This window comes from Hypomesus nipponensis, chromosome 14, assembly GCF_054491055.1.
Source record: "Hypomesus nipponensis isolate SF chromosome 14, ASM5449105v1, whole genome shotgun sequence".
Lineage (NCBI taxonomy): Eukaryota > Metazoa > Chordata > Actinopteri > Osmeriformes > Osmeridae > Hypomesus > Hypomesus nipponensis.
The window spans coordinates 2,373,595-2,398,680 of record NC_140374.1 but is presented as its reverse complement, the minus strand read 5'-3'; the positions used below and the strand labels follow the sequence as shown (position 1 = coordinate 2,398,680).

The 25,086-nt window shown below is 52.7% G+C and overlaps 1 protein-coding gene across 1 annotated transcript; it reads left to right on the top strand.

Moving 5' to 3' along the window:
• The first annotated feature begins 514 nt into the window (after window positions 1–514).
• tead4 (TEA domain transcription factor 4) lies at window positions 515–23,656 on the top strand. The gene is given in 13 exon segments (XM_084672297.1): window positions 515–728; window positions 11,375–11,415; window positions 11,417–11,440; window positions 12,730–12,777; window positions 12,779–12,796; window positions 14,713–14,847; window positions 14,950–14,993; window positions 15,444–15,505; window positions 15,727–15,851; window positions 16,133–16,306; window positions 19,881–20,021; window positions 21,068–21,220; window positions 22,672–23,656. Coding segments are annotated over 13 exon segments (1,086 nt in total). The 5' UTR covers window positions 515–721; the 3' UTR covers window positions 22,786–23,656.
• The last annotated feature ends 1,430 nt before the right edge of the window (window positions 23,657–25,086 follow it).

The window sequence follows — 25,086 nt, the reverse complement described above, 5'->3', positions numbered from 1 at the left end:
ACAGGAAAAGTACATGCTACCAACAGTCCTTGGTTCGCTTGAAAGGTGCTACATGAATCAAAGTTATTTCATTATTATTATTATTATTACTAGTAGTAGTAGTTGTTACCACTGCTGCTGGTTGTCTTCGAGCTAACTCACCCTCTCCAGTCGTAGACTGCTTTGGCTCAAGTCTCCTAACCTGAATATTCTCATGTCTTGTGTTTCCCTCCAGGATTCTGGTCCTCGCGAGCCATCACGCCCTTGGACTTGAACACCCCCACCCCACCCAGCCCCTCCACACGCCCTGGGACTGGAACACCCCTACAACCAGCCCCTCCACACACTGGGACTTGAACACCCCCACCCCACCCAGCGTCTCCACACGCCCTGGGACTGGAACACCCCCACCCCACCCAGCCCCTCCACACACCACCCTACCTGGCACCCACACGCCCCACCCCAGACCAGCCTCAGTTCCCCCTGACGCCACCCCTCTGCTCCCCCCGACCCCGGCCCCCGTGTGTGCCCCCCCCCCCGGCCCCCCACCACGTCGGCAGAGTGGGTGCCAGCCCCCTCCCCGGGGGGTGCCAGTGAGGAGCTGAACGAGCCCCATGACAAGCCACTGGAGAACGATGCGGAGGGGGTGTGGAGCCCCGACATCGAGCAGAGCTTCCAGGAGGCCCTGGCCATCTACCCGCCCTGCGGCCGGAGGAAGATCATCCTGTCGGACGAGGGCAAGATGTACGGTACGCCCTCCTCCTCCTCCTCTTCACCTGCGTGCTCGTATCTCCCAGATACGAGACCTGTTTGCCATTGGAAACTGATCTGAAGTTCCCTTGGTGACACACGCTATCAGGCAGGCACACACACACTTCACCCACAGACTCTCCAGCTCCCGACACACACTGACTTGTTTTCTCTGGTATTCCAGAGCGAGCTTCTGTTTCCCACCCCAGCCCTGTGCTAGGGTTAGCTCCTGTGGCAGGCCCCTCACAGGGATGAGGGGTGTGATAGAACCTCCCCACCTGCTCAGTAGAGCTGTTGCACAACTTTTGGAGACATACTATATGTTTACCCAGGATGGAAATGTCAAAGTGTAAATGGAATTGCGTCTTGCTTCAATCATTATATATACTAGAGCGGACTGGGTGTATTTTCGGGATTGTGACTGGTCGCTGGTTCTTCTAGTTAAGACAGGGTGTGTGCTTTAGCGCTTAATCACAACACACAAACACACAAACACAGTCACAGAGATTCCTGCATTTAATAGGTTCCCACAATCTTTTGACCTTGATAGATTTAAAGGTATTCTAGGTAAGGGCTCTGACAATATTCTGGGTAAAACATGTTGTCAAAACATGTGGCTCACCGCATGTCGGATGATTCACAAGCTTGACATTTTCTGGTTTGGTATGGAGGAGAAAGTGGAGATTTTAACGGCTGCATCTTTCATCTAGATTCTAGACGGCGGGTAACTGATGGCCTGTTGATAGTTTGTACCATTTGATAACGGATCCTCCAGTGGAAAAGTCCGTGACCCAGACGGGGGCTGCTGTGTGTGTGCTGGCCTGATTGGACGATCTCTGTCATCACCCTGCCCTGTCATTGTGCCAGTCACTGTAGCATCTTTAGCCGCTTTAGCCGCATTAGCCGCGTTAGCTCATGCGAACGATTGCCTCACTAGCTAGCTGGCACCTGTCCTCACACAGGCCCAGGCGGAGTCCCCCACCCCACTACGCCCACCCCTCCCCATGTTGATCAAAACTTAAACCCTTATAAAGCTTGCAATAATGGGATGGGGGGGGGGTGCCAGAGGAGAAAGGGCAGGTGTCGGGGAAGGGTGGGGGCAGGAGTTGGGGGAGGCTGAGTGGGGGGCGGTGGGGCGGAGGTGCCCCCTTCCTCCCAGTGGAGGTTAGGGGCGGGTGATGCCTGCCAGAGAGTGCGTCGGCCCTCCTGGAATGGTATGCTCTGGGAGCTGGGGGTTCAAGGCTGCGCGGCTGTAACCCTAAACCAGAATAGACGCGTACCCTTTGAGCGCCCGGACAGGGGAGAGCGTAGAGGGGGACAAACACACCAAGGTAGCGGGCGGAGTCTTGCAGGGCCTCTGCACCTGTCCCCTGGCGTGTGTGTGTGTGTGTGTGCACTTCCCTACTCTGTTGCCTCCTATTTCTCTGATTTAGCCCTTGATATCCCCCCCCCCCTCACACTTCTCCTCTCCTCACCCCCACCCCCTCACACACACATAGTCTCCACGACACACACACACACACACACCACACACACAGTCTCCACGACACACACACACACACACACCACACACACACACAGTCTCCCTGACACACACAGTGCCACGGCCCCTTCTCCTGCTGGCAGTCAGTCTCTGGGTCTGCTGGTAGTCAGTCTGTGGTCTGCTGGCAGTCTGTCTGTGGGTCTGTCTGCCTTTCAGTTCACCTCCAGCTGCTCCCTGCTTCACCCCGGCCTCATGGCCTCGCTGCCCAGATTTATGACATGAGAAAAGAGATAAGACTGAGCCCCCCAACCCCACTCCCAGCCCCCCAACCCCCCCTCCCAACCCCCCTCCCAGCCCTCCCCCTCCCAGCCCCCCCTCCCCAGCCCCCCCCCCCTCCAAACCCCCCCCCCTTCCAAACCCTCATTGCCCATAAACAGCAAGCACCGTCCACACACACGCACGCACACAGTCACATACACACTCTCACACATACCAGCTCTCACACAAGCGCACTCTCTCTCACACACACACACACACACACACACACCGACACACCAGCTCCATGTTGCCTTCATCGTTGCCTCCAGTGTCACCAGGGGCTCTGTCCACCCATGGCGACAAGGACTCAAACCTCCAATCAATACTAACGGGGTTTGGAGGTCTGTCGATGTCGCTGAAGAGCAGCTCTCCAAACGTGTATGTGTGTGTGTGTGTCTACAGTGAGAGAGTGAGGCAGGGTCTACAGTGAGAGAGCGAGGCTGGGTCTACAGTGAGAGAGCGAGGCAGGGTCTACAGTGAGAGAGCGAGGCTGGGACTACAGTGAGAGAGCGAGGCTGGGTCTTCAGTGAGAGCGAGGCAGGGTCTACAGTGAGAGAGCGAGGCTGGGTCTACAGTGAGAGAGTGAGGCAGGGTCTACAGTGAGAGAGCGAGGCTGGGTCTACAGTGAGAGAGCAAGGCTGGGTCTACAGTGAGAGAGCGAGGCTGGGTCTACAGTGAGAGAGCGAGGCAGGATCTACAGTGAGAGAACGAGGCTGGGTCTACAGTGAGAGAGCGAGGCAGGGTCTACAGTGAGAGAGCGAGGCTGGGTCTACAGTGAGAGAGCGAGGCAGGGTCTGTACCGGCAGAGGATGAGAGCCATGAAACGTTAAGACGATGACATCACCTCGAGACCAACAAGGGCATGTTTCAAACTTTGATCTGAATACTTTATCATTATTCTCTTCACAATCTCAACGTCTCAGTTTTATACGTTGTTTCAACAGTTGAATACGACCATGACAGGCCTCGTGAAATGGCATGTTTGAGGTATCTCCCTCAGTCCACTGTAAATTCCTGAAGTCGAATGGAATGTTTTTAGCCTCAAATTCCCCCTCCATTCACTGCATTTTTCCCATAATACTTTGCATAGTGGCCGTCCCTCAGGTCCATTACTCACTGGAGTTATTCGTCATTAGAAACGGTGTCATGGATATTGTGGTTTTTTTTTGCTGCGGAAGGCGATTCCACGTGCTTTGCCAATGAAAACATTTCCTGGCTCCCTTGGAGACATACTCTGCTAGCGGGCTCTGCTAGCAGGCTCTGTCTGCTAGCGGGCTCTGCTAGCGGAGTCTGCTAGCGGGCTCTGCTAGCGGAGTCTGCTAGCGGGCTCTGCTAGCGGACTCTGCTAGCGGGCTCTGTCTGCTAGCTGGCTCTGTCTGCTAGCGGACTCTGCTAGCGGGCTCTGTCTGCTAGCGGGCTCTTAGCGGGCTCTGTCTGCTAGCGGGCTCTGCTAGCGGGTTCTGCTAGCGGGCGGCGGGTAAAGTAACGGAGATCCGGAGCATAGAGCAGCCTTCCAGAGCCCCGTGTGACACGTGACGTGAGTTAAAGAGGACGATCGAGGGGTGCCCCGGTAGATCACCGGGTAAGGGGGCTGAGGCGTTACCACGGCAGCCTGGGTTTGATTCCGCCCTGGGCCCGTCGCTGCATGTCTCCCCCACACTCTCTCTCTCTCCCTGCCTTTCCTGTCACACTTACAAACTGTCCAATAAAGCATGAGAAATGCCCCCCCGACCCCCAAAAAGGAGGGCAGACAAGCAGGGAGACACAGGCCATTAAACCCAGAGTGTCATGTGACCCCCCTGGGCCTCCAGCTTTACTGTAACCCCACTGGCGGACACCAGACACACCAGACACAACAGACACAACAGACGTCCCAGTTATTTATCTGTGTTAACTGACATTTTCCTTTTTGCTCAGTCACAACACAACCCCGGCTCCTCCCCTCTCCTCTGTGTGGAGAGTCAATCCATTTCCCCATCTCCTTTGTGAGCCTGCTTCCTGTAAACATGTTGCTCACGGCAGCGTACGAAGCTGCCGTGGAGACTGCACCAGCCCCGATTCCACTGCATCCACTCAGTCCTCCTTAACAACAGGATGGAAAGGAATGATTATTCCTCACCCTGGTCTCAACTTCCCCATGCTAGTGAGAGATTCAGAGCTGTCTGTTTGTAAGGGCTGCAGGACTGTGTTTTTAACTGTGCAGCCTGCTTCAGAACAGGCTGTGTACAGATCTTCTCCCCTCCTGGCCCTGCTGGAACACAACCTTTGTGTCCTTCTCTGTGTTGAAACGAAAGGAAACTCGACCGCCAGCTGGCTAGCAGTACTGCAGCAGCCGGTAAAGGGACACAAGTAAAGGTCAAGCTTGTAGCATGACCTTTGCGACCTGTTCGCTTGAGCCTGGGGGTGTGTAACTGAACCAGCCAGGCTCAGCCAGGGTAGCTGCGTGTGTTTGGCCACTGGAGGGGGGCATAGGAGCCCCTTTGGGGGGGGGTGTGTGAGGCCCATGAAGGGGGTGTCAGGGTGGGCGGCGACTCTGAACCTGACCCCTCTGCCGTGACCCTATCAGGAAGGCTGCTGACTTTCCCTCTCTCCTGTGATTGGATCCTCTCAGAGGGCTTCGAGGAACCCCGGCTAGCCTTTCAGCTGAGGTAGCCACAGGGGTCAGACTCTGCTGTGTCAGTCTGTCTGCCTGCAGGTCCTGATAATCTGTCTGTTACCCTGCCTGTCTGTCTGTCTGTCTGTCTGCCTGTCACCCTGCCTGTCTGCCTGCCTGCCTGCCTGCCTGCCTGCCTGCCTGCCTGCCTGCCTGCCTGCCTGCCTGCCTGTCTGTCTGTCTGTCTGTCTGTCTGTCTGTCTGCCTGTCTTTCTGTCTGTCTGCCTGTCTTTCTGTCTGTCTGCCTGTCTGCCTGTCTGCCTGTCTGCCTGTCTGCCTGTCTGTCTGTCTGTCTGTCTGTCTGTCTGCCTGTCTGTGCAGCTGAAATATCCGTGTCCAGGCCCATGCCATGTCTTGTCTAATATGGAGTGGGATATGGCTAATCCCTGACAGTGAGGTCATCGAATCCCATACGTACACTTTCCCAGATGTAGGGTGTCACTGGTGAGACAGCTTCAGGTGTGGTTTACCTCCACTGGAAGTGTTAAATGCCAGCGCTAGCTAACTTGAGCCAGCGCTAGCTAACTTGAGCCAACGCTAGCTAACTTGAGCCAGCGCTAGCTAACTTGAGCCAGCGCTAGCTAACTTGAGCCAACGCTAGCTAACTTAAGCCCGTTGCATTCTGGGGTTGTAACTGAGACGCCTGGATGGACGGCTTCAGGTCTGGACTGCGCCGGGGGGCGGGCCTGTCGTCACGGAGACGGACCAGACCAGATCACTGTGTCAGAAGATGGACGCAAACACAGCCAGTGTCAGCGTATCCAATTCAATGACATGGGAATATCCGGATGTTTCCCCTGAGGGGGGACGATAAAGAAGGATTGCAGTTGTAAAAACCAAACCAGCCTGTGTGCGGTTGTCCCTGGTCCTGGGCTTGGCCCTGTGTGTCTGTTGGAGAGGAAATAGCACCAGGCCAGCACATTCCTCCTGCCTAAATGTGACCCTTGTTCTCCAGTCCAGACAAGGAGGCACATGTGGAACATCTCTGGAAGTTTCATGGCTGGCAGATGTGTGTTCAGAGAGCGGTCTGGTGTACTTACTGTCTGACGCACACACTGTGTGTCTTCAACACACACATACACACATACACACACACACACACATATATTATATATATATATATATATATATATATCAACTCCTCAAAAAAAGTTCGGAAATGTTATTTCGGTCGATTATTCCTCCCCTTCAATAATACCAATTGGTATTCTATTTCATATTGCTGGCAAGCCTGATTAGTCACCTTTACAATGAGGTACAACTTCTAAGGATGGTGCATTCATGGAACGAGCAACACAGCTAACCGTGTGGATAGCGGTCCCCATAAAATCAGCCCAAATCCTTTGCAATATTCTTCTGTTGGTATTCACTCTCGTTTTGAGCTTCAAGTGGGATCAGCTTGGGCGTGCTGTATGTGCCAGAGTGACCAACACAAACATGTTGGTGACTTGTGACCAATCCTGGTTGAGGAATGGGATGCCATCCCACAGCGGTGTGTGACCAGGCTGGTGACCGGCATGAGGAGGAGGTGCCAAGCTGTTGTGGCTGCGTATGGATCTTCCACACGCTACTGAGGTCCCTGACAGTGTAAAATGAATAAAGTGTAAAAATTGCCAATTTTTTCCTTAATACTGTGGGAGAGTGCAATCATCCAATCCACCAAGCAACTCATAACGAGAGTGAATACCAACAGAAGAATATGGCAGGGGATTTTTTGGGGCCGCTACCCACACGGTTAGCTGTGTTGCTCGTTCCACGAATGCACCATCCTTACAAGTTGTACCTTGTTGTAAAGGTGACTAATCAGGCTTTTCCAACAATATACGTAAAATACAATACCAATTGGTATCATTGAAGTGGAGGAATAATCCATCGAAATAACGTTTCCAAACTTTTTTTGAGGAGTTTATATATATATATATATATACACGCGCACACACATTCATGCATAACCACATATACACACACACACAGACATATACACACACACATATTTACACATAAACACACACACACACACTCCCAGGCAGAGGAGCAGATTGGGGGCTGGTCAGAGTGGAGTTATCTAAGGAATGCTTTGGGGAGGAGATAGCTGAGCAGAGTCGGCAGGACCCCTCTGGAGCGGGGCGGGGGGGGGGGGGGAGGAGGGGGGGAGTGCTGGTCCTTCATGTGACACGGTGTCCACTATCCATCCACCCCTCTGGCCTGTCCCTGACCCCCTCCCTCCTCCTGACAGGGGGGGGGGGGTGATGGTTTGGGACAAGAGCCGGCCAGCTTTCCCAAGAGGCTGGGCCGATGGATGAGGTCACTTTGAAGTCAAAATAACTTTTCCAGGACTTCAGACCACCCTGATCAACAAGCTGCTGTGGGCTGTCCTGGTCCAAATCTGCCCCGTCACCCCGCCTGGAACTCTCCCATTGGCCAGCGTGACCTCATCACTGTGCACCTGGAGCCCTCCCAGCGGCCAGCGTGACCTCATCACTGTGCGCCTGGAGCCCTCCCATTGGCCAGCCTGACCTCATCACTGTGCGACTCCTCGCACGGGTCTTGTCACAGACGGCCTTCACGTAATTATGTTCAGAGACCTGCATCTAAACCAACATAAACCCTTAAGGAAGACATGGAAAAACTCCCAGGAGAGTAAATCATGGAGAAAACCGTGAGAGGAGCAGTTCAGTGAGCGTTCCCTTCCTCCAGATACGGTCTGTGACAGCGAGAGGTGCAGACCAGAGGCTGGACACGGTTATGTGATCATTCTGAAAACATACTGTATGCTGCCTCTGTTTAACAGACGGGCTTTACATAGTGTGACAATTACACGATCAGGCCTATTATTGTCACAATGATTCATAGTGAAGTTATCATTCTTACCACCAGGATTCAGATATCTATGAGGTCTGTGAGGTTGAGAAAGGAGATCTGGACTCACAGCCCTGACCTGACATACATTGCCTCCTGCACCCTGAAGTCACCTAACAAAAGTGTTTCCCGAATTTCAGGTCCGCAATTACAAACCGCCCAAGAAAAGTGGAGCACTTTCTTAATCCGAAAGGATTAAAGAAATATACATTTATGTCCTCAAACAATCGTCAGACCAAGTGCCCCTTCTGATAAACACTTCACGCTCCAGAAGTTCCAGCCTGGAAATGAAAATAAGATTGAGAACGAATGAATGCTGTGGCTGGGGTCTGTGTGTGTGTGTCTCTGTGTGTGTGTCTCTCTGTGCGTGTGTGTGTGTCTGTGTGCGTGCGTGTATAGCTGAAGCAGACAGGGAATGAGAGAGGGGTTTAAGTCCACAAAAGCCCTGACACAAAAGGAGCTCTTCAGCATGTGTCTCTGTGTGTGTGTGTGTGTGTGTGTGTAGCGCCTGTGCGTGCGGGCGTCTGTATTCATCCACACCACTCCTCCTCCTCCTCCTCTATGACTCTGAGCTCCTCCTCCTCCTCCTCTATGACTCTGAGCTCCTCCTCCTCCTCCTCTATGACTCTGAGCTCCTCCTCCTCCTCCTCTATGACTCTGAGCTCCTCCTCCTCCTCCTCTATGACTCTGAGCTCCTCCTCCTCCTCCTCTATGACTCTGAGCTCCTCCTCCTCCTCCTCTATGACTCTGAGCTCCTCCTCCTCCTCCTCTATGACTCTGAGCTCCTCCTCCTCCTCCTCTATGACTCTGAGCTCCTCCTCCTCCTCCTCTATGACTCTGAGCTCCTCCTCCTCCTCCTCTATGACTCTGAGCTCCTCCTCCTCCTCCTCTATGACTCTGAGCTCCTCCTCCTCCTCCTCTATGACTCTGAGCTCCTCCTCCTCCTCCTCTATGACTCTGAGCTCCTCCTCCTCCTCCTCTATGACTCTGAGCTCCTCCTCCTCCTCCTCTATGACTCTGAGCTCCTCCTCCTCCTCCTCTATGACTCTGAGCTCCTCCTCCTCTATGACTCTGAGCTCCTCCTCCTCCTCCTCTATGACTCTGAGCTCCTCCTCCTCCTCCTCTATGACTCTGAGCTCCTCCTCCTCCTCCTCTATGACTCTGAGCTCCTCCTCCTCCTCCTCTATGACTCTGAGCTCCTCCTCCTCCTCCTCTATGACTCTGAGCTCCTCCTCCTCTATGACTCTGAGCTCCTCCTCCTCCTCCTCTATGACTCTGAGCTCCTCCTCCTCCTCCTCTATGACTCTGAGCTCCTCCTCCTCTATGACTCTGAGCTCCTCCCCATCTCTTCCCATGACTCCACCAGCACTGGCTTCTGCTCAGCAACCTCCTGACTCCCCCAGGTGCTGCCCCGCCCAGCCGTCAGCCTGCGTCTCACCAGTCACCCAGTGAAACCTCCTCACTCCCTCCAGGTTGATGAGTAGAAAGTTATCTTTGGACAGACATCATCTATTACAATCCTACACCCCCTCAGCACAGCTCACCTGAGCGCTGTTAGAAACCATGTTTTGCATTCCGCTCTGAATATGACCACTTTTATTGCCTGCCATCCTGGAGTAGTGCTTCCTGTCTACCCCCTCTACCATGGCCTTCTGATTGGCTGCTTGGGTCGCGGCCTCACCTCCTGATTGGCTGCCTTGGTCGCGGCCTCACCTCCTGATTGGCTGTTTGGGTCGGCCTCACCTCCTGATTGGCTGCTTGGGTCGGCCTCACCTCCTGATTGGCTGCTTGGGTTGCGGCCTCACCTCCTGATTGGCTGCTTGCGTGGTGACCTGAGCGCCTGACCTGATGTGAGGAAAGTCCCGCCCGGCGGTTAGTATGGAGCCGGTCGTGATCTCTGTGTTCCTCCACATGGAGATCTGGAGCGAGAGAGAGGAGACAACGACCATGTTTAAGAGGTGTCGCAGAGACCAGTCTCTTCCACATCGCAGGGCGTGTGTGTGTGTTTACTCCTCCTGTTACTCTCTCAATAGCTGCGTGTTGGTGTGTGTGTGTGTGTGTGTGTGCAGAACAAACAGCGCGAGTGTGCCAACGCGTGTGTTTGAATGCCCATGTGTGTGTCCCCTTGGCCAGGGAAGGTGAAAGGCCACATGACAATTGCACCAAGCCCAGGCCCGAGTAACCAGAGCAGGGGCCGCGGGAACAACCTGAAGATTTACAGCAGTGTCGAGGCGTATTCTATAAACATTGACACTCACACCAGCTGCCTCCCTGCCTCTCCTGGGCCTGCTCGTCAGCAGATTGAGGCCCAAGCCTGTCAGACCTGAGCTGCAAGGAGATCGCATGGCCGGCCCCTTCACCTGCTCCACCAATGACAGAGATTGCATGGCCGGCCCCTTCACCTGCTCCACCAATGACAGAGATCGAATAATCAGCCAGTGACAGTCATTGCATGACCTGTCCCTACACCTGATCCATGAGTCCTGTGACCTGTCTGTATAGACATTACACACACACACACACACACAGACACACACACACACACACACACACACACACAGACAGTGTTGCAGCATTACACACACACACATGAATGCCTCGCAAACACACACACACAGACACACACACACATACACACATACAGAACACACACTCCTCCAAGCTGTGCTCCTAACTGGAGCAGCCAGGCACACACACCCAGCCAACTGATGATGAGTTGGTGTCTTCAGTAAACAGCTTCTCTCTGTCAGGGTGAAGTGTTCTCCTGTCCTGAGGATGTTCTGTCAGGGTGAAGTGTTCTCCTGAGGATGTTCTGTCAGGGTGAAGTGTTCTCCTGAGGATGTTCTGTCAGGGTGAAGTGTTCTCCTGAGGATGTTCTGTCAGGGTGTACTGTTCTCCTGAGGATGTTCTGTCAGGGTGTACTGTTCTCCTGAGGATGTTCTGTCAGGGTGAAGTGTTCTCCTGAGGATGTTCTGTCAGGGTGAAGTGTTCTCCTGTCCTGAGGATGTTCTGCCAGGGTGAAGTGTTCTCCGGAGGATGTTCTGTCAGGGTGAAGTGTTCTCCTGACGATGTTCTGTCAGGCTGCATTCGTACTGTAACCCTTCTGTGCCACTTTACAGTGCAGTTTGTTATTAAAACAGAAACATGTTTTCTTCTCAGTGTTTAGTGAGTTGTTTGAACAATAGTTGTTGGCCCTACAACTCCTGCCCCCCCTGCCCCAACCCCCCTGCCCCCCCTGCCCCCCCAGACCCCCTACATCCCCCATCCCTGCAACCCCCCCCAAAAAACATTTCTAAATCCCTGAGTGTCTTGACATTTCTGTCTTCCTGCAGGACGGAACGAGCTGATTGCACGGTACATCAAACTCCGCACAGGGAAAGACGCGAACCAGGAAGCAGGTGAGTTCGTTTTGTTCGCCAACCCCTCCCCCCGCCCTGCCCCGCCCTCCCCACTCCAAGATCTCCTGTCTCCTCCATCACCTGTCTCTCCCTCCAGTTTCTCCTTAACATCCCCCCTCTCCCTCCATTGTCCCACATATCTACCCCTTATCTCTCCCCATCTCCTCCCTAACTTCTCCCCTAACTGTCCTTTTTTTTGCCCACTTTCCTCCCCCCTCCTCCCCCTGTCACCCTCCTGCCCCCCCTCTGCCCAGGCTGAGTGTCTGTGCAGAATGATTGAGGGCGCAGAGCCCGATGCACAGATGCTGTAGGATCAGGTGACGGTGTGCTTGTTCACCACCTCGTGTAGTGGAGGGGTGTGAGAGGGCTCGTTAGGAGAGCACGAAGCAGGGGTTTATACCCGGCCCGTATACAGGGCTGGAGGAAGGGGCGAGCGAGAAGGAGAGAAGGGTGGGGAAAGAGAGGAGGGAGAAAGGGAGAGCGAGAGAGAGAGCGAGGGAAGGAAGGTGTTTGGTGTTGGAACCCTATCTAGATGAGGGGGGACTTGGTCTAGGGGAATGACTTCTGACTGACGGACTGGCATCCCAGAGCCTTGAGTGACATACAGTGACGGGGGCTATCTACATTTAGTCATTGAGCAGACGCTCTTATCCAGAGCGACTTACAGTAAGTTACAGGGACATTCCCCCCAAGGCAAGTAGGGTGAGAGTGCCTTGCCCAAGGACACAACATCATTTGGCACAGGCGGGAATCGAAGCAGCAACCCTCTGATTACTAGCCCGATTCCTAACCGCTCAGCCATCGGACTCTATCTGTGTCCCTCTGTGAGCGTTTAAGGGAGAGACAGGGGGGAAAGGTTTTAATTTAGTTAACATTTTTAGATTGTTTAGTTCCTAAAATGAGTTAGACTATTATACTTTTTCACTTTTAATTTAAGATCCGTATCTGTTTATAGTTTTGCACCTTCCTGCCACAGTAAATTCTGTGTTTGTGTAAACCTACATGGCGAATAAACCAGATTCTGATTGTCTAGGAGGAATGGACTGGCTGGCATTAGGGTTGGGTAAAGGGTTGAGAGAGGGACACACACATACATCTGCTGGTTTGTAACCTTTCTCCATTATAAAATCGACCTTGAACTATGTAGGGAAATATACCAGACATCCAGTCAGCACAGCATTTCTAAAGCTGATGAACCTCTGATGTTGGTCTGACAGAGGTGGCTAAGCGGTCGTTAGCCAGCTGGAGAGGAGTCAGGGGCGGAGTCTCACCCCTCTCCTTGTCCCCAGGTCTCCAGCCACATCCAGGTGCTGGCTCGCCGGAAGGCCCGAGAGGAGAATCCAGGTGAAGCTCAAGGTACGATACGTGAGTCTCTCTACCTCCCCCACCTGTGCACTGCATCCTGGGATACACCCCCACTCTGCCTCCCTCACCTGTGCACTGCATCCTGGGATACACCCTCACTCTTCCTCCCTCACCTGTGCACTGCATCCTGGGATACACCCTCACTCTGCCTCCCTCACCTGTGCACTGCATCCTGGGATACACCCCACTGCTCTGCTCCCTCAGAAACGGAATGATAGCCTGGATGGAAAACCCAACATCGTAGTTTTTTTAAATCATGTTAAACGTAGCGTTTGTGTGTGATTCACCTTTTGGGTTTAATACTTTAGGGTATGGTTTGTCTACCATACCAATCTATATTCTCAACGCTACAAATCCTAGTAAAGACAATCATTCCAGTTCTGTGGTTGCTCCAGTGCTAAATGTGTACTGAGTATTTTGGGAATCACCAATCGCCCGGGCTGTTGTGTGTGGACTGTATGTGGAGGGCTTTTCCAGATAAAGGAGGTCTGTGTGTAGATTAAGGTGCTTGGTTTGCCTGTGTGCTGCTGCTTGGCTGATGCCAGTAGGATCCAAGCTTGAGAGCTTTACATTCCAATGACGTTCCCTCCAAGGTTAGAGGAAAAGACAACCTCACCGCACCTTCACACACGTGAACACGAAAACATGAAACATGTCATCGATCTTGGATGAGATTTAGTCAGACGGGATTACTGCTGGTAATCTGCAAATAATGAATCTCTCAGTTTGGTTTCCCACAGAAAGACAACGCTAAGTGAGGCTGTTTTCCTTAATTGCATCTTCACGTTTATGTGAATGTTATGTGGAATGCCCATGACTCATCTCTACAAATGACCTCAGTAAACAGGCACCGGTGTGCCTGGGGCCTGCTGTGCTCTGTTATGAACACAAAACACAGTTGTCAGGAGACAAATGAATGTGCATTGTTCCTTCCAGGCATTTCATTGGGCGAGTATCTGAGGGGAAGTGTTCCTGTTGGGACGAGAGAGAGTTCCACCTCTGTCCTCCCTGTTTCCCGGCGCTTTCTCCCTTTACGTTTATTACCTTGGACGCACGCACGCGCGCAGGCACACACGCACACACACAGAAGCACACAGACGCACACTTATCTAAAATGCCCGAAACGCACAAACTGGGACAGACAGTCTTATGTGCGCACACACACACACACACGTACACACACACACGCCAGGCAGCACAAGTCTTCGTCCCCTTGGACGGCAGCCATTGGGGCTCAGCTGGCAGGGCCAGCGTTGGTCACAGGGTCGGCCTCCGACAAAGATTTTAAATACGTCTTTGGTGTAACTGAGAACGCCAGCAGACGTCCCCTCCATATTTCAGCTATGCCCTTGTGTTGGCAGCTTCTGGGGACAAGAATGTGGCCTTGTGTCGATGGCCGCTCTCCGAGGGCTCTCCATCCCTAATGGTTCGGAAACTGCTGAAGTCATCGCGCCACGCTCAGACACACAGGAACACCATACATAGGAGTGCCAGCCACCTACCAGGAGATATCGTGGCGGTTTTTGTTTCGTTTTTTTGTTTGAGCATTAGCGTTAGCTCGGCGGTGCCCTACGCATAATCGCCCATTGTGACCTCACAATGGGAGAGACACGGGGCTGCTTGTCAACACCACCTAGCCTCTGCCAAGGCAATAAACCTTACTGTTGACCCCAGGGCCCTTAACTGCAGAATCAGAGAGACCCTCCCTCCTTCCTTCCCTCCCCTCCTTCCTCCTTTGTCCTTATCAGGCTGGCCAGGAGCAGCTGATGCAATCTGGCTTCATCCTTTCACTTCCCTTCTGAAAGACGAATTAGAGGGGCACATCTTAAGCGGAAAACACCAGGCTACTAAACTGAAGCCTGCCTATGTGTTTCTGTGCATGTGTGTGTGTGTGTGTGTGTGTGTAGGACCAGGCAGCCAAAGACAAGGCTCTCCAGAGCATGGCTAGCATGTCGTCAGCCCAGATCATCTCTGCCACGGCCTTCCAGAACAAGATGTCTCTGCAGGGCCTGTCGAGGCCAGCGTACCCGGGCGCTGGAGGGGTGAGTGTCCCTCCAGCCTCACCCCCCCCCCAGAGACACGCACGGAGGGAACCTGGAGGTGGACCGACCAGGGGGTTTATGTTGTTTTCTTTTTTCCTGCAGTTTTGGCACGGCCCTCTTCCCGGTCAACCAGGGGCACCTGAAGAGTAAGGAACCGCTTGTTGCTAGTGTGTGTGTGTGTGTGTATGTGTGTGTGTGTGAGGGATGGTGTGTGTGAGTGTGTTAGGGAGGGTGTGTGTGCGATACTGTGTGGGTCTTAGATTTTAGTGTTTGAAGTGTTTGCCTGAGTCATATATGATAGAAAACAGACCGTTTTCATGTTTCCTCTTCCTGGTACCCACATTATCCACCCTGGGGGTTAACTGAAGTTCATCTGAAGATAACTTGATCAGTCTGATCGACTTTTCAAACGGTGGAAATCAAAGAAAAATCAACGAAAATCTAAAATATTCTTTTTACTGAACCACGCTAGGCTGTATGACCCCCAGAGGTCAACCAGGCCAGTCAGGTGTGTGTGTGTGTGTGTGTGTGTGAGGGGAGCAGGGGTCACGAGGGGGAGAGAGGGTGTCAGTAACACTTGTGTCTTGTCTCCGCAGCATTAAGCCCTTCTCCCAGCAGAGTTACGCCATGCAGTCCTCTGGACCGCCCCCCATAACAGGTGGGTTCACTCCGGTTCCCCCCCCCCCCCGCCCCCCCCCCCCCCCCCCCACGCCTGTCGACAGACGCTGTCATGCTGGCATAGTGATGAGATACATGGGCCCAATGATGAAGAGCTTCGACAAAGCTCTGAGGGAAAAAAATCTGTATGTAGAAACATTTCTTGAGCCCCCGTTATGCCCTTCGACCCCTCCCTTCCCCTCCACCTCCTTCCCCCTCCAGGCTACGAGAGCACAGCGGGCCTGTCGCCTGGCGCCCCCCCATGGCAGGGCAGGAGTATTGCCAGCTCCAGGATCCGCATGCTGGAGTTCTCAGCCTTCCTAGAGCAGCCGCAGGACCCAGACACTGTGAGTGCAGAACGCTGGGCTGGGTTCCAGATGGGTTCTGGCTACTGTTGTAGTTGACGTTCAGGTCGTGGGTCTCTCCTCACATGATCCGACTCTTCTATAGTTTCTTAATCGTCTTTCAGCAGCTTGTTCAGCCCTTAAAGTTGTTTATGACGCCACCTCAGTGATTGTTTATACTGATCCATTGTCTTATCTCTCTCTCTCTCTTTCTCTCTCTCTCTATATCTTTCTCTCTCACACACACACACTTTGTCTCTCTCTCAAACATCTTCCTTGTCCAGTTCAACAAGCACCTGTTTGTCCACATCGGTCAGTCCAACCCCTCCTACAGCGATCCGTACCTGGAGGCAGTTGACGTCAGGCAGATCTATGACAAGTTCCCGGAGAAGAAGGGCGGGCTGAAGGAGCTGTTTGACAAGGGCCCCACAAACGCCTTCTTCCTCGTCAAGTTCTGGGTGAGGGGAGCGTGTGAAGGGAGGTGCTGACTGTGTGGTTAGGATGAGCGTTTGAGAGAGAATCAATGAGGAAGGGTTTTTGTGTTCAAATCAAATCAAACAAATCCAAAGACAACTGTTGAGCATTAGTACTAACTAGGGAACAATGTCCTGTCTGTGGGCACTGTGGGTGTACAGAGGATAGTAGTGCAGTATGTTGCTGAAGTGTGTGCGCGTGACTGTGTGTAGTTGTGTGTGTGTGTGTGTGTACATGTGACTGTGTGTCAGTGTGTGTGTGACTGTGTGTGTGTTTGTGTGTTTGTCTGAGTGTGTGTGTGTTTTTTGTCAGAGTGTGTGTGTGTGTGTGTGTGTGTGTGTGTGAAGGCAGCCTTGGGGAGCAGAGTGGCAGGGCTGATCTTTCACTGGGGAAACCTGAGCCTGGGCACCTGTCCCCTCGCTATTAGGCTGAACCAACCCCACACGCACCCAGCTATTCATAGATTAACCCCACCCCACCCTACCCCTCAACACTGAGGCAAGAGCTGGGGGGGGACAGACAGAGAGACAGAGATTGGGAAAGAAAGAGAGAGAGAGAGAGAGAGAGAGAGAGAGAGAGGGAGGGAGGGAGGGAGGGAGGGAGAGAGAGAGAGAGAGAGAGAGAGAGAGAGAGAGAGAGAGAGAGCGAAAGGAAGAAAGAAAGAAAGAAAGAGGGGTGGTCTAAAGAAGGAGAACCAAAGCGAGGGAGGCAGACTGGAGGAGAGAGAGAGAGGGGGGCTGATGAGCGGGAGTCTCTCTCCTCCGCGCCGTCCGGAGAGCGGCCGGCGGGCCGAGACGACACCGCGCGCGGAGCAGACGACCCTCCACAAGGTTTTCCACGTCCGTGACATTGACCGCTGCAGTTCACGCCAACAGGCACACCTCAGGCCCACTCTGCATTCCACAGACCTCATGTCACGCTCCCCACTCCCCCTTGCTATCCCCGGCCTCCCAGTTGGCCCAGCCTGAGCCGGGAGGCTCTCACATGCTCGCGACACTCGCATTATTTATCGCCGCGGGATAAAAGACATTGGCGAGTGACAGCCATTGGAAGTGGCCGTGTCCGGCCCTTTGGTGGAGCAGCTGGCACGATCCCTGGCATGTGACGGGGGGGGGGGAGGGGGGAGGGAGAGAGAGAGACGCACCGCACCGCGCCGTATATCATATGATGGAGAGAGAGAGGCGAGGAGAGAGAGACATAAAGGGAGATGGGGATATAAAGGGAGAGAGAGAGAGATAGGGAGAGAGAGGTATGGGAGAGATAGAACAGGAGAGAGAGATGGATAGATGAAATAGGAGAGAGTGACAAATGGGAGGGAGAGAGAGTTATGGGAGAGAGATGGAGAGAGATAAAGGGAAAGAGAGAGAGTGGGGGGAGGGTGGGAGGGAGGGAGGGAGGGAGAGAAAGGTAAAGAGAGAAAAAGTAATGGGAGACAGAGAGAGAAAGAGAGAGAGAGAGAGAGAGAGAGAAGAGAGAGAGAGAGAGGGAGGGAGAGAGAGAGAGAGAGAGAGAGAGAGAGAGAGAGAGAGAGAGAGAGAGAGAGAGAGAGAGAGAGAGAGGGGAGGGAGGGTGGGTATGTGCAGCAGGTCATTCATCAACTGGATCCTCTGGTCCTCCAGGGCAGGGCAGGACACATGCAGCGCTGAGGAGCTCTGACGCTCCTCCAGACCTCCTCAGGATGGGGCCTCATATCGCTCTCTGCTCCTCCAGACCTCAGGATGGGGCCTCATATCGCTCTCTGCTCCTCCAGACCTCAGGATGGGGCCTCATATCGCTCTCTGCTCCTCCAGACCTCAGGATGGGGCCTCGTATCGCTCTCTGCTCCTCCAGACCTCCTCAGGATGGGGCCTCATATCGCTCTCTGCTCCTCCAGACCTCTGGAGGATGGGGCCTCATATTGCTCTCTGCTGCTGTCCTGAGGGGAGCTCCAGCTCTCATGGCATCCATGACACGCTGAAACAAGCAGGACCAGCAGAAAAACACGACTGTCCATCCAGTCGCCACACCCCCCAGGCTAGGGGAGAGACGCACACATATCTGAGGAGAGCTGTTCTTATTGGGACTCTCACCTCATTTACTCCATCATAAACCATAAACCCTCCAAACACCGGGTCCAGCTGAGGGCTATGTGTGTGTGTGTGTGTGTGTGTGTGTGTGTGTGTGTGTGGGGGGGGGGGCTGTAAGGACGGGGGGGGGGCGGTAGGGACGGGGGGGGGGCTGTCCTGAGGCACAGGTTGGCATGGCGACGGTGACAGGCGGCTGGCCCGCCTCCAAAGCTATGGCATTCTAGATTGAATTTCCAGCTCCGACGCCCCCTCCCCTCGACCCCCCCTCCCCTCGACCCCCCCTCCCCTCGACCCCTCCGCCCCCCGTCAGCGGCCCCAGGGCCTGTCCTAACGGATCTTCTCGCGCCTTTGAAGTGCCGGGACAATCCGATTTGGGCCGGCCCTTGTAAATTGTTACACAGCAAGCCGGCCGGCGTGATCTAATCAGCCAATTGCGGCCTGTTGATTGTAATTGGATGAATTCCCTCGCTGGCCGTTAGGCAAGGGGGGGGCGCCGGTTCTACCGGGGTCACCAGGCCCCTGGGATGAAGATAAACGAGGGAATTACAGGAGAGGGGGATGAAGGTGGAGAGGCGCTGAGGAGAGGAGAGGCTGAGTGCTGGGGTAATGGGCCCATTAGGAGAGCAGGCCTGGGAGGGGAAAAGGTAAACACAGCAGCCGGTCCTGCTGATGGAGGAGACGCCGCTCTCCAGCGCTGAGCTCAGATCAGATTAAAACCTTCACCTCCGCAGCCACATCCGCCCATGAGAGCGGGACAGAAGCAGATTCAGAGTCTGTTTGACACGTCCCACATTAACGGCTGATGAGATGAGCTGTTCTCCTCCTGGAGAGTCCCACAACCCCAGACCTCAGGATGTCCCACCAGTCAAACAGAGGCAGCCAAGCCTGTACCAGTTAGTGTTAGCATGTAGCGGCTACCTCCATCCCCAGATGGTCTGAGGTCCACCTGGTGGGTGGGGAGGCCCCAGGGACGACAGCAACGCTGCCCCCAGACACGCGCAGCGTCTTGGGAATGCCCTGACTGGATTGTCGGCCTGAGCTAAGTCAACACAGACCAGGCCACGAAGGCAATGGGGCTTTGCAGAGAATCAGGCGCAGGCTTTGTTGAGCCGTCACACGTTGGTGATAGGTTTAGTTAAGCTGGCCGGACCGGGGAAGCTGGACGCAGACTGAACACAGACATATTCATACACACACACTCTCGCACCCACACACACACAAAACAATGATATCATTTTTCTTGTAGAGGTCTAGAAAACCATGTATGCATTCGAATACATGTCTTGAGCTTCTAGTTGAGCAGTTTTAAGTCACAGGCGTGTCTGGCAGTTTGACATGTTCATCTGTGTTGTTCCTGTGTGACTGGTGACCTGACCTGACCTGTGTTCCCCTGTGTGACTGGTTACCTGTTCTCCTGAATGACTGGTTTGTTCTGAATGACTGTTTTGTTCTGAATGACTGATGACCTGTCTCTCGGTCTTCTCCTGTGCAGGCGGACCTGAGTGCTAACCTCCAGGACGACAGCAGCTTCTTCTACGGCGTGTCCAGTCAGTACGAGAGCTCGGAGAACATGGTCATCACATCCTCCACCAAGGTGTGCTCCTTCGGAAAGCAGGTGGTGGAGAAAGTAGAGGTGAGATCATGTGTGTGCGTGTGTGTGTGTGTGTGTGCATGCTTGTGTGTATGAATGCGTGTGTGTTTGGACTGTACTTGAATAACCACATACCTTTTGCAGATACAACAAATCTGTTCCCATTGATAAGACCAGATGTACATAAGAAAACATCTGATTTCATATTACTGTATTGTGGTTGGTGTAGTGGTTGGTGTAGAGTGGTTGGTGTAGTGGTTGGTGTAGTGGTTGGTGTAGTGGTTGGTGTAGTGGTTGGTGTAGTGGTCGGTGTAGTGGTTGGTGTAGTGGTTGGTGTAGTGGTCGGTGTAGTGTTTCGTGTGCAGGGAGGTTTGCATAACTGACAGCTGGGCAAGTGGTTGGGTTCACCTTCAGAGGTCTTGACGGTTCACAACCAGGATCAACACAACCAGAGAGAGAGGGAGAGAGAGGGAGAGAGAGGGAGAGAGAGAGAGAGGGAGAGAGAGGGAGGGAGAGAGAGAGAGAGAGAGAGAGAGAGAGAGACAGGGAGAGAGAGAGAGAGAGAGAGAGACCCCTGGGAGAGGTTACCACACATCACACGACCCCACTAACAGTCAACATGACTTACTATAATGCAGCCTATTATTCAACAATGCCTCAGTATCATCCCCAGGCCCGATAGGTATTATGGTATTACACACACACACACACACACACACACACACTCACACACTCACACACACATCTGGAGAGGTGCTGCCTACTATATAATAACATTTTGTTTTGTATTATCTCATTACAGTTGCAATTACCTATTCTGTATGTTTAGTGTCTACCATGAATGTCAATTATACATATATATATATATCAGGCATTTAACGTATTTGCTATTAACATTGTTTATGATGTGATTTGTCCTCATATACTGCCAGGCCCCAGCACTCTCATTAATGTCATATTTTATGTAGTATGTTGATGTCATCACTGATGATATGTACGTCCCTAAATGTATGTGGTTTTGAAAAACTGCTGTTATATGCTGGTGTTTTGGTTCAAAGCTGCCATTATATTGTGTGGTGTGTCACCAGACGGAGTACGCCCGTTTTGAGAACGGACGCTACATGTTCAGGATCCATCGCTCCCCACTCTGTGAATACATGATCAACTTCATCCACAAGCTCAAACACCTGCCAGAGAAATACATGATGAACAGTGTTCTGGAGAACTTCACCATCCTGCAGGTACACCACACACACACACACACACACACACACACTCCACACAGAAGCAAACACAGTCCACTAACTGCTGTGCGGGTGCATCCAGATGGTTCTATTTCCATCAGACACACACACACACACGCACACACACAAGCAGACCAACCGTGGCTTTAAAACATGCACCTCAGCGGGCGTGTTGGGCTCAGAGTGACTCTCAGCGGGCGTGTTGGGCTCAGTGTGACTCTCAGCGGGCGTGTTGGGCTCAGAGTGACTCTCAGCGGGCGTGTTGGGCTCAGTGTGACTCTCAGCGGGCGTGTTGGGCTCAGAGTGACTCTCAGCGGGCGTGTTGGGCTCAGAGTGACTCTCAGCGGGCGTGTTGGGCTCAGAGTGACTCTCAGCGGGCGTGTTGGGCTCAGAGTGACTCTCAGCGGGCGTGTTGGGCTCAGTGTGACTCTCAGCGGGCGTGTTGGGCTCAGTGTGACTCTCAGCGGGCGTGTTGGGCTCAGAGTGACTCTCAGCGGGCGTGTTGGGCTCAGTGTGACTCTCAGCGGGTGTGTTGGGCTCAGTGAGACTCTCAGCGGGCGTGTTGGGCTCAGTGTGACTCTCAGCGGGCGTGTTGGGCTCAGTGAGACTCTCAGCGGGCGTGTTGGGCTCAGTGTGACTCTCAGCGGGCGTGTTGGGCTCAGTGAGACTCTCAGCGGGCGTGTTGGGCTCAGTGTGACTCTCAGCGGGCGTGTTGGGCTCAGTGTGACTCTCAGCGGGCGTGTTGGGCTCAGAGTGACTCTCAGCGGGCGTGTTGGGCTCAGAGTGACTCTCAGCGGGCGTGTTGGGCTCAGAGTGACTCTCAGCGGGCTTGTTGGGTCGGACGGTGACTCGGACGGTGTGATAACCTCCCGGAACAGGGAACCCTTGAGCGTGTCTCCGTAGCAACGCAGCGCTCCTCAGCACACCCATCTCCCTCCCTGCTCCCTCCCTGCTCCCTCCCTGCTCCCTCCTCTACATTCCTGCTGGACACTGACAGTGAGGGTATTGAACCCACGCCGTAGACAGCTTGACAACATGTCGTTAGGTTCTCAATGGGTTGATTTAACTCCCATTAACCATGACCTGCCTGCATCGACACACACACACACACACACACACACAAACACACACGAACATACAAACACACAAACTGCAAGGCTTGGCACATTTTTTCAGAGATAAGAATCAGGGAACAATTGCAGTATTCAGTCTGTGTATGGAAGCTGTTGACTTGCGGCAGGCCTGACAGACTCTGTGCTCAGTCTGGGTCTTGTTCTCTGACAGCTTTCTGAGTTCCCGGGTCACGCAAACACATTGGAGAAGAAAAACGATTGAAAACTAGCCTTGTATGTCTTAATGAATGCCCTGATTCAAAATGAATTCACGAGAAGTATCCTTCCATGTGTGTGCGTGTGTGTGGCTGTGTATGTGTGTGTGTGTGTGCACAGGTGGTAACAAACAGGGACACCCTGGAGACCCTGCTGTGTATAGCCTACGTGTTTGAGGTGTCCACTAGTGAACACGGCGCCCAGCACCACATCTACAGACTGGTGAAAGACTGACCCCCCCTCCCCCCTGTGGAGGGAACCTACCACAACACAGAACAACAACAGCAGCAGCAGCAGCAGCAAACGACAGACTGTTTCCTCTGTGAGCCGCGAGCAGAGTTCTAGTGTCATGCAGGACCCCAGGAAGCCCTGTCCGGGCGCCCCGGCCCCGCCCCCGGGGACACTACTGGAGAAGAGGTCGAATCGGATCATCGGGAGTTGGACTGAACCAACTGTGTGAGTGATGGGGGGGGGGGGGGAGGGAGGGGGCGGTTTGGTAAATTATTATGGCATATACCAAGGAGTCATACTACAACACTTTGCATGACGTTGATGTTTTTTTTGTTGTTTTTTTCCATCTCCTTTTCCTAGTGCTTGTTTGATGTAGATTCCTTTTACACAGTTGCATGTGTGGGTGTGCAGGGGGGGGTGGGTGGGGGGGGGAGCGTGGGGTTGGGTTGCCTTTGGGCACCACCTGCTGGTGTAACTCTGACATGACACACAGCGAAAATAGAACAGGCAGGATATGCAAACTGACCCCAGAGTCTGCATCCATGTTCACTGTTTTGGTGCCAAACTTTGTGTTACATCGATGACATGTACAGAACCACAGTTATGTCCTTTTGAAAATGACAAATTCTCTACAGAAAATCAGAGGCTAAAAGTACTGATGAAAAAGAAGAAAAAAATGAATCATTGTACTCAACCGGTTTGATGTTGGATGTTGAATGTTTCTTGTATTGTTTTTTAATGGAATAGATATATGTTAATGTCTGCTAACTTGAAAAAGATTTGGATTTGTTATTCAAGAGAAAGTTGTATCTGTTGAAATCTGGAAACGATATACAAGTGCAACTGAAACACAGTAAACCTTTTCTGGATTGGATGTTCTCGACTCAGTGACGTTGTATGTGTGTGTGCAAGAAGAATATGAAACTAGGAGTCTAGGAACAATCATGACCGACTTTGAAAACTTACTGTTAAACTGTAGCTGTTCCCAACATTGGACACGGATTGTGATACTGGACACCGCCACCTAGTGGTCTGTTAACAGTTTGACAACTTGTGTAACTGTAGTGTGATGCAGTGAAGAAAACGACATGACAACAATCATGTTTACAGTAACTGGTCCCTCTAACACCACAACTGGCCCCCGCTCCCCCCTCCCCCCCCCTCCCCCCCGCTTGGCCCCCCTGTTGAAATGGGCTGGAACCTCCCCTGCCATCCAGACAGAGTCCTGACGGACACACGGTAGCTGTAACCTTGTCTGGTACTGCTGGTCCTGTCTCCCTAACCCAACATGTGACCGTGGCCTTCAGTGCTGAGTGCCCACTGGTGCGGGTGCCTGGTGTGTCCGCGGGGTGGAAGCCAGGGCCCAGAGATGCCAGAGACACACCCCCTCCACAGTCCCTTACACGTTTCCCTCATGTCCTGACAAACTTTCTCCAACACTCTGTGTAAATACAACGTAATACACGGTTCTATCCAGAACTGAGGAGCAATCTATGTAATGGAGGTTTTCTGAGAAGTGACTCTGGTTTGGACAGGTGAATAACAAGCGAGGAAGAAACTCGAGCCGCTAAAGAGATATTAATATTCCCATAATCCCATGTAAAATAATCTAGATTACTTGCTACAATTATGGTAATCCATTCTCAAATGTCTGCTGGGAGAAAGGACAGGTTTGTCATTGAGGGATCGTGAGAGCAGGTTCACTGCGCTGGAGTAGCAGTCTTTGTACTGTACTCGGTGTGCAGTACACGGAGGGAGTACCTTACGTTAAACATACACCTGCGCGGCAACACAAGATCAGCTGTACACAGGACTCACCATGCTACACTGACGCCAACCTGGAAACAATCGTGTTTGATCTAAATACCTTTCTTAGCTAATAATGTAAAATAATGGTATTTAATATCAACGGGATTAACGTCCATGTGCTGCCGCGGGGACATAAGTACCTGCGTGCAGGTGCACCAATTTAGAAGGCTATTACTTTTCATAGAAATACCATGAATAACTGGTTAAACAAAACAATGAGTCATGATCAGTTTGATCTTCATACACAATTTTTTCACAATTTGCTTAATTGATTCGTATTACAGAAAAAAACCTGTAAATGTGCATGAAATGATTGCACCAGCTGGTGTTCATTTTAACGTAGCCTTGTTTAAACGCAGCCTAATTTCTAACTCTACAAACATTTAGGTTGGCACCAGTGGAATGTAGGCACCGTATGCTATGATATGATTCGAAAAACTATTTGGCACCACTTGGACACATTAGTCGAACTTCGGTCTCCTCCTCCACAGGTAA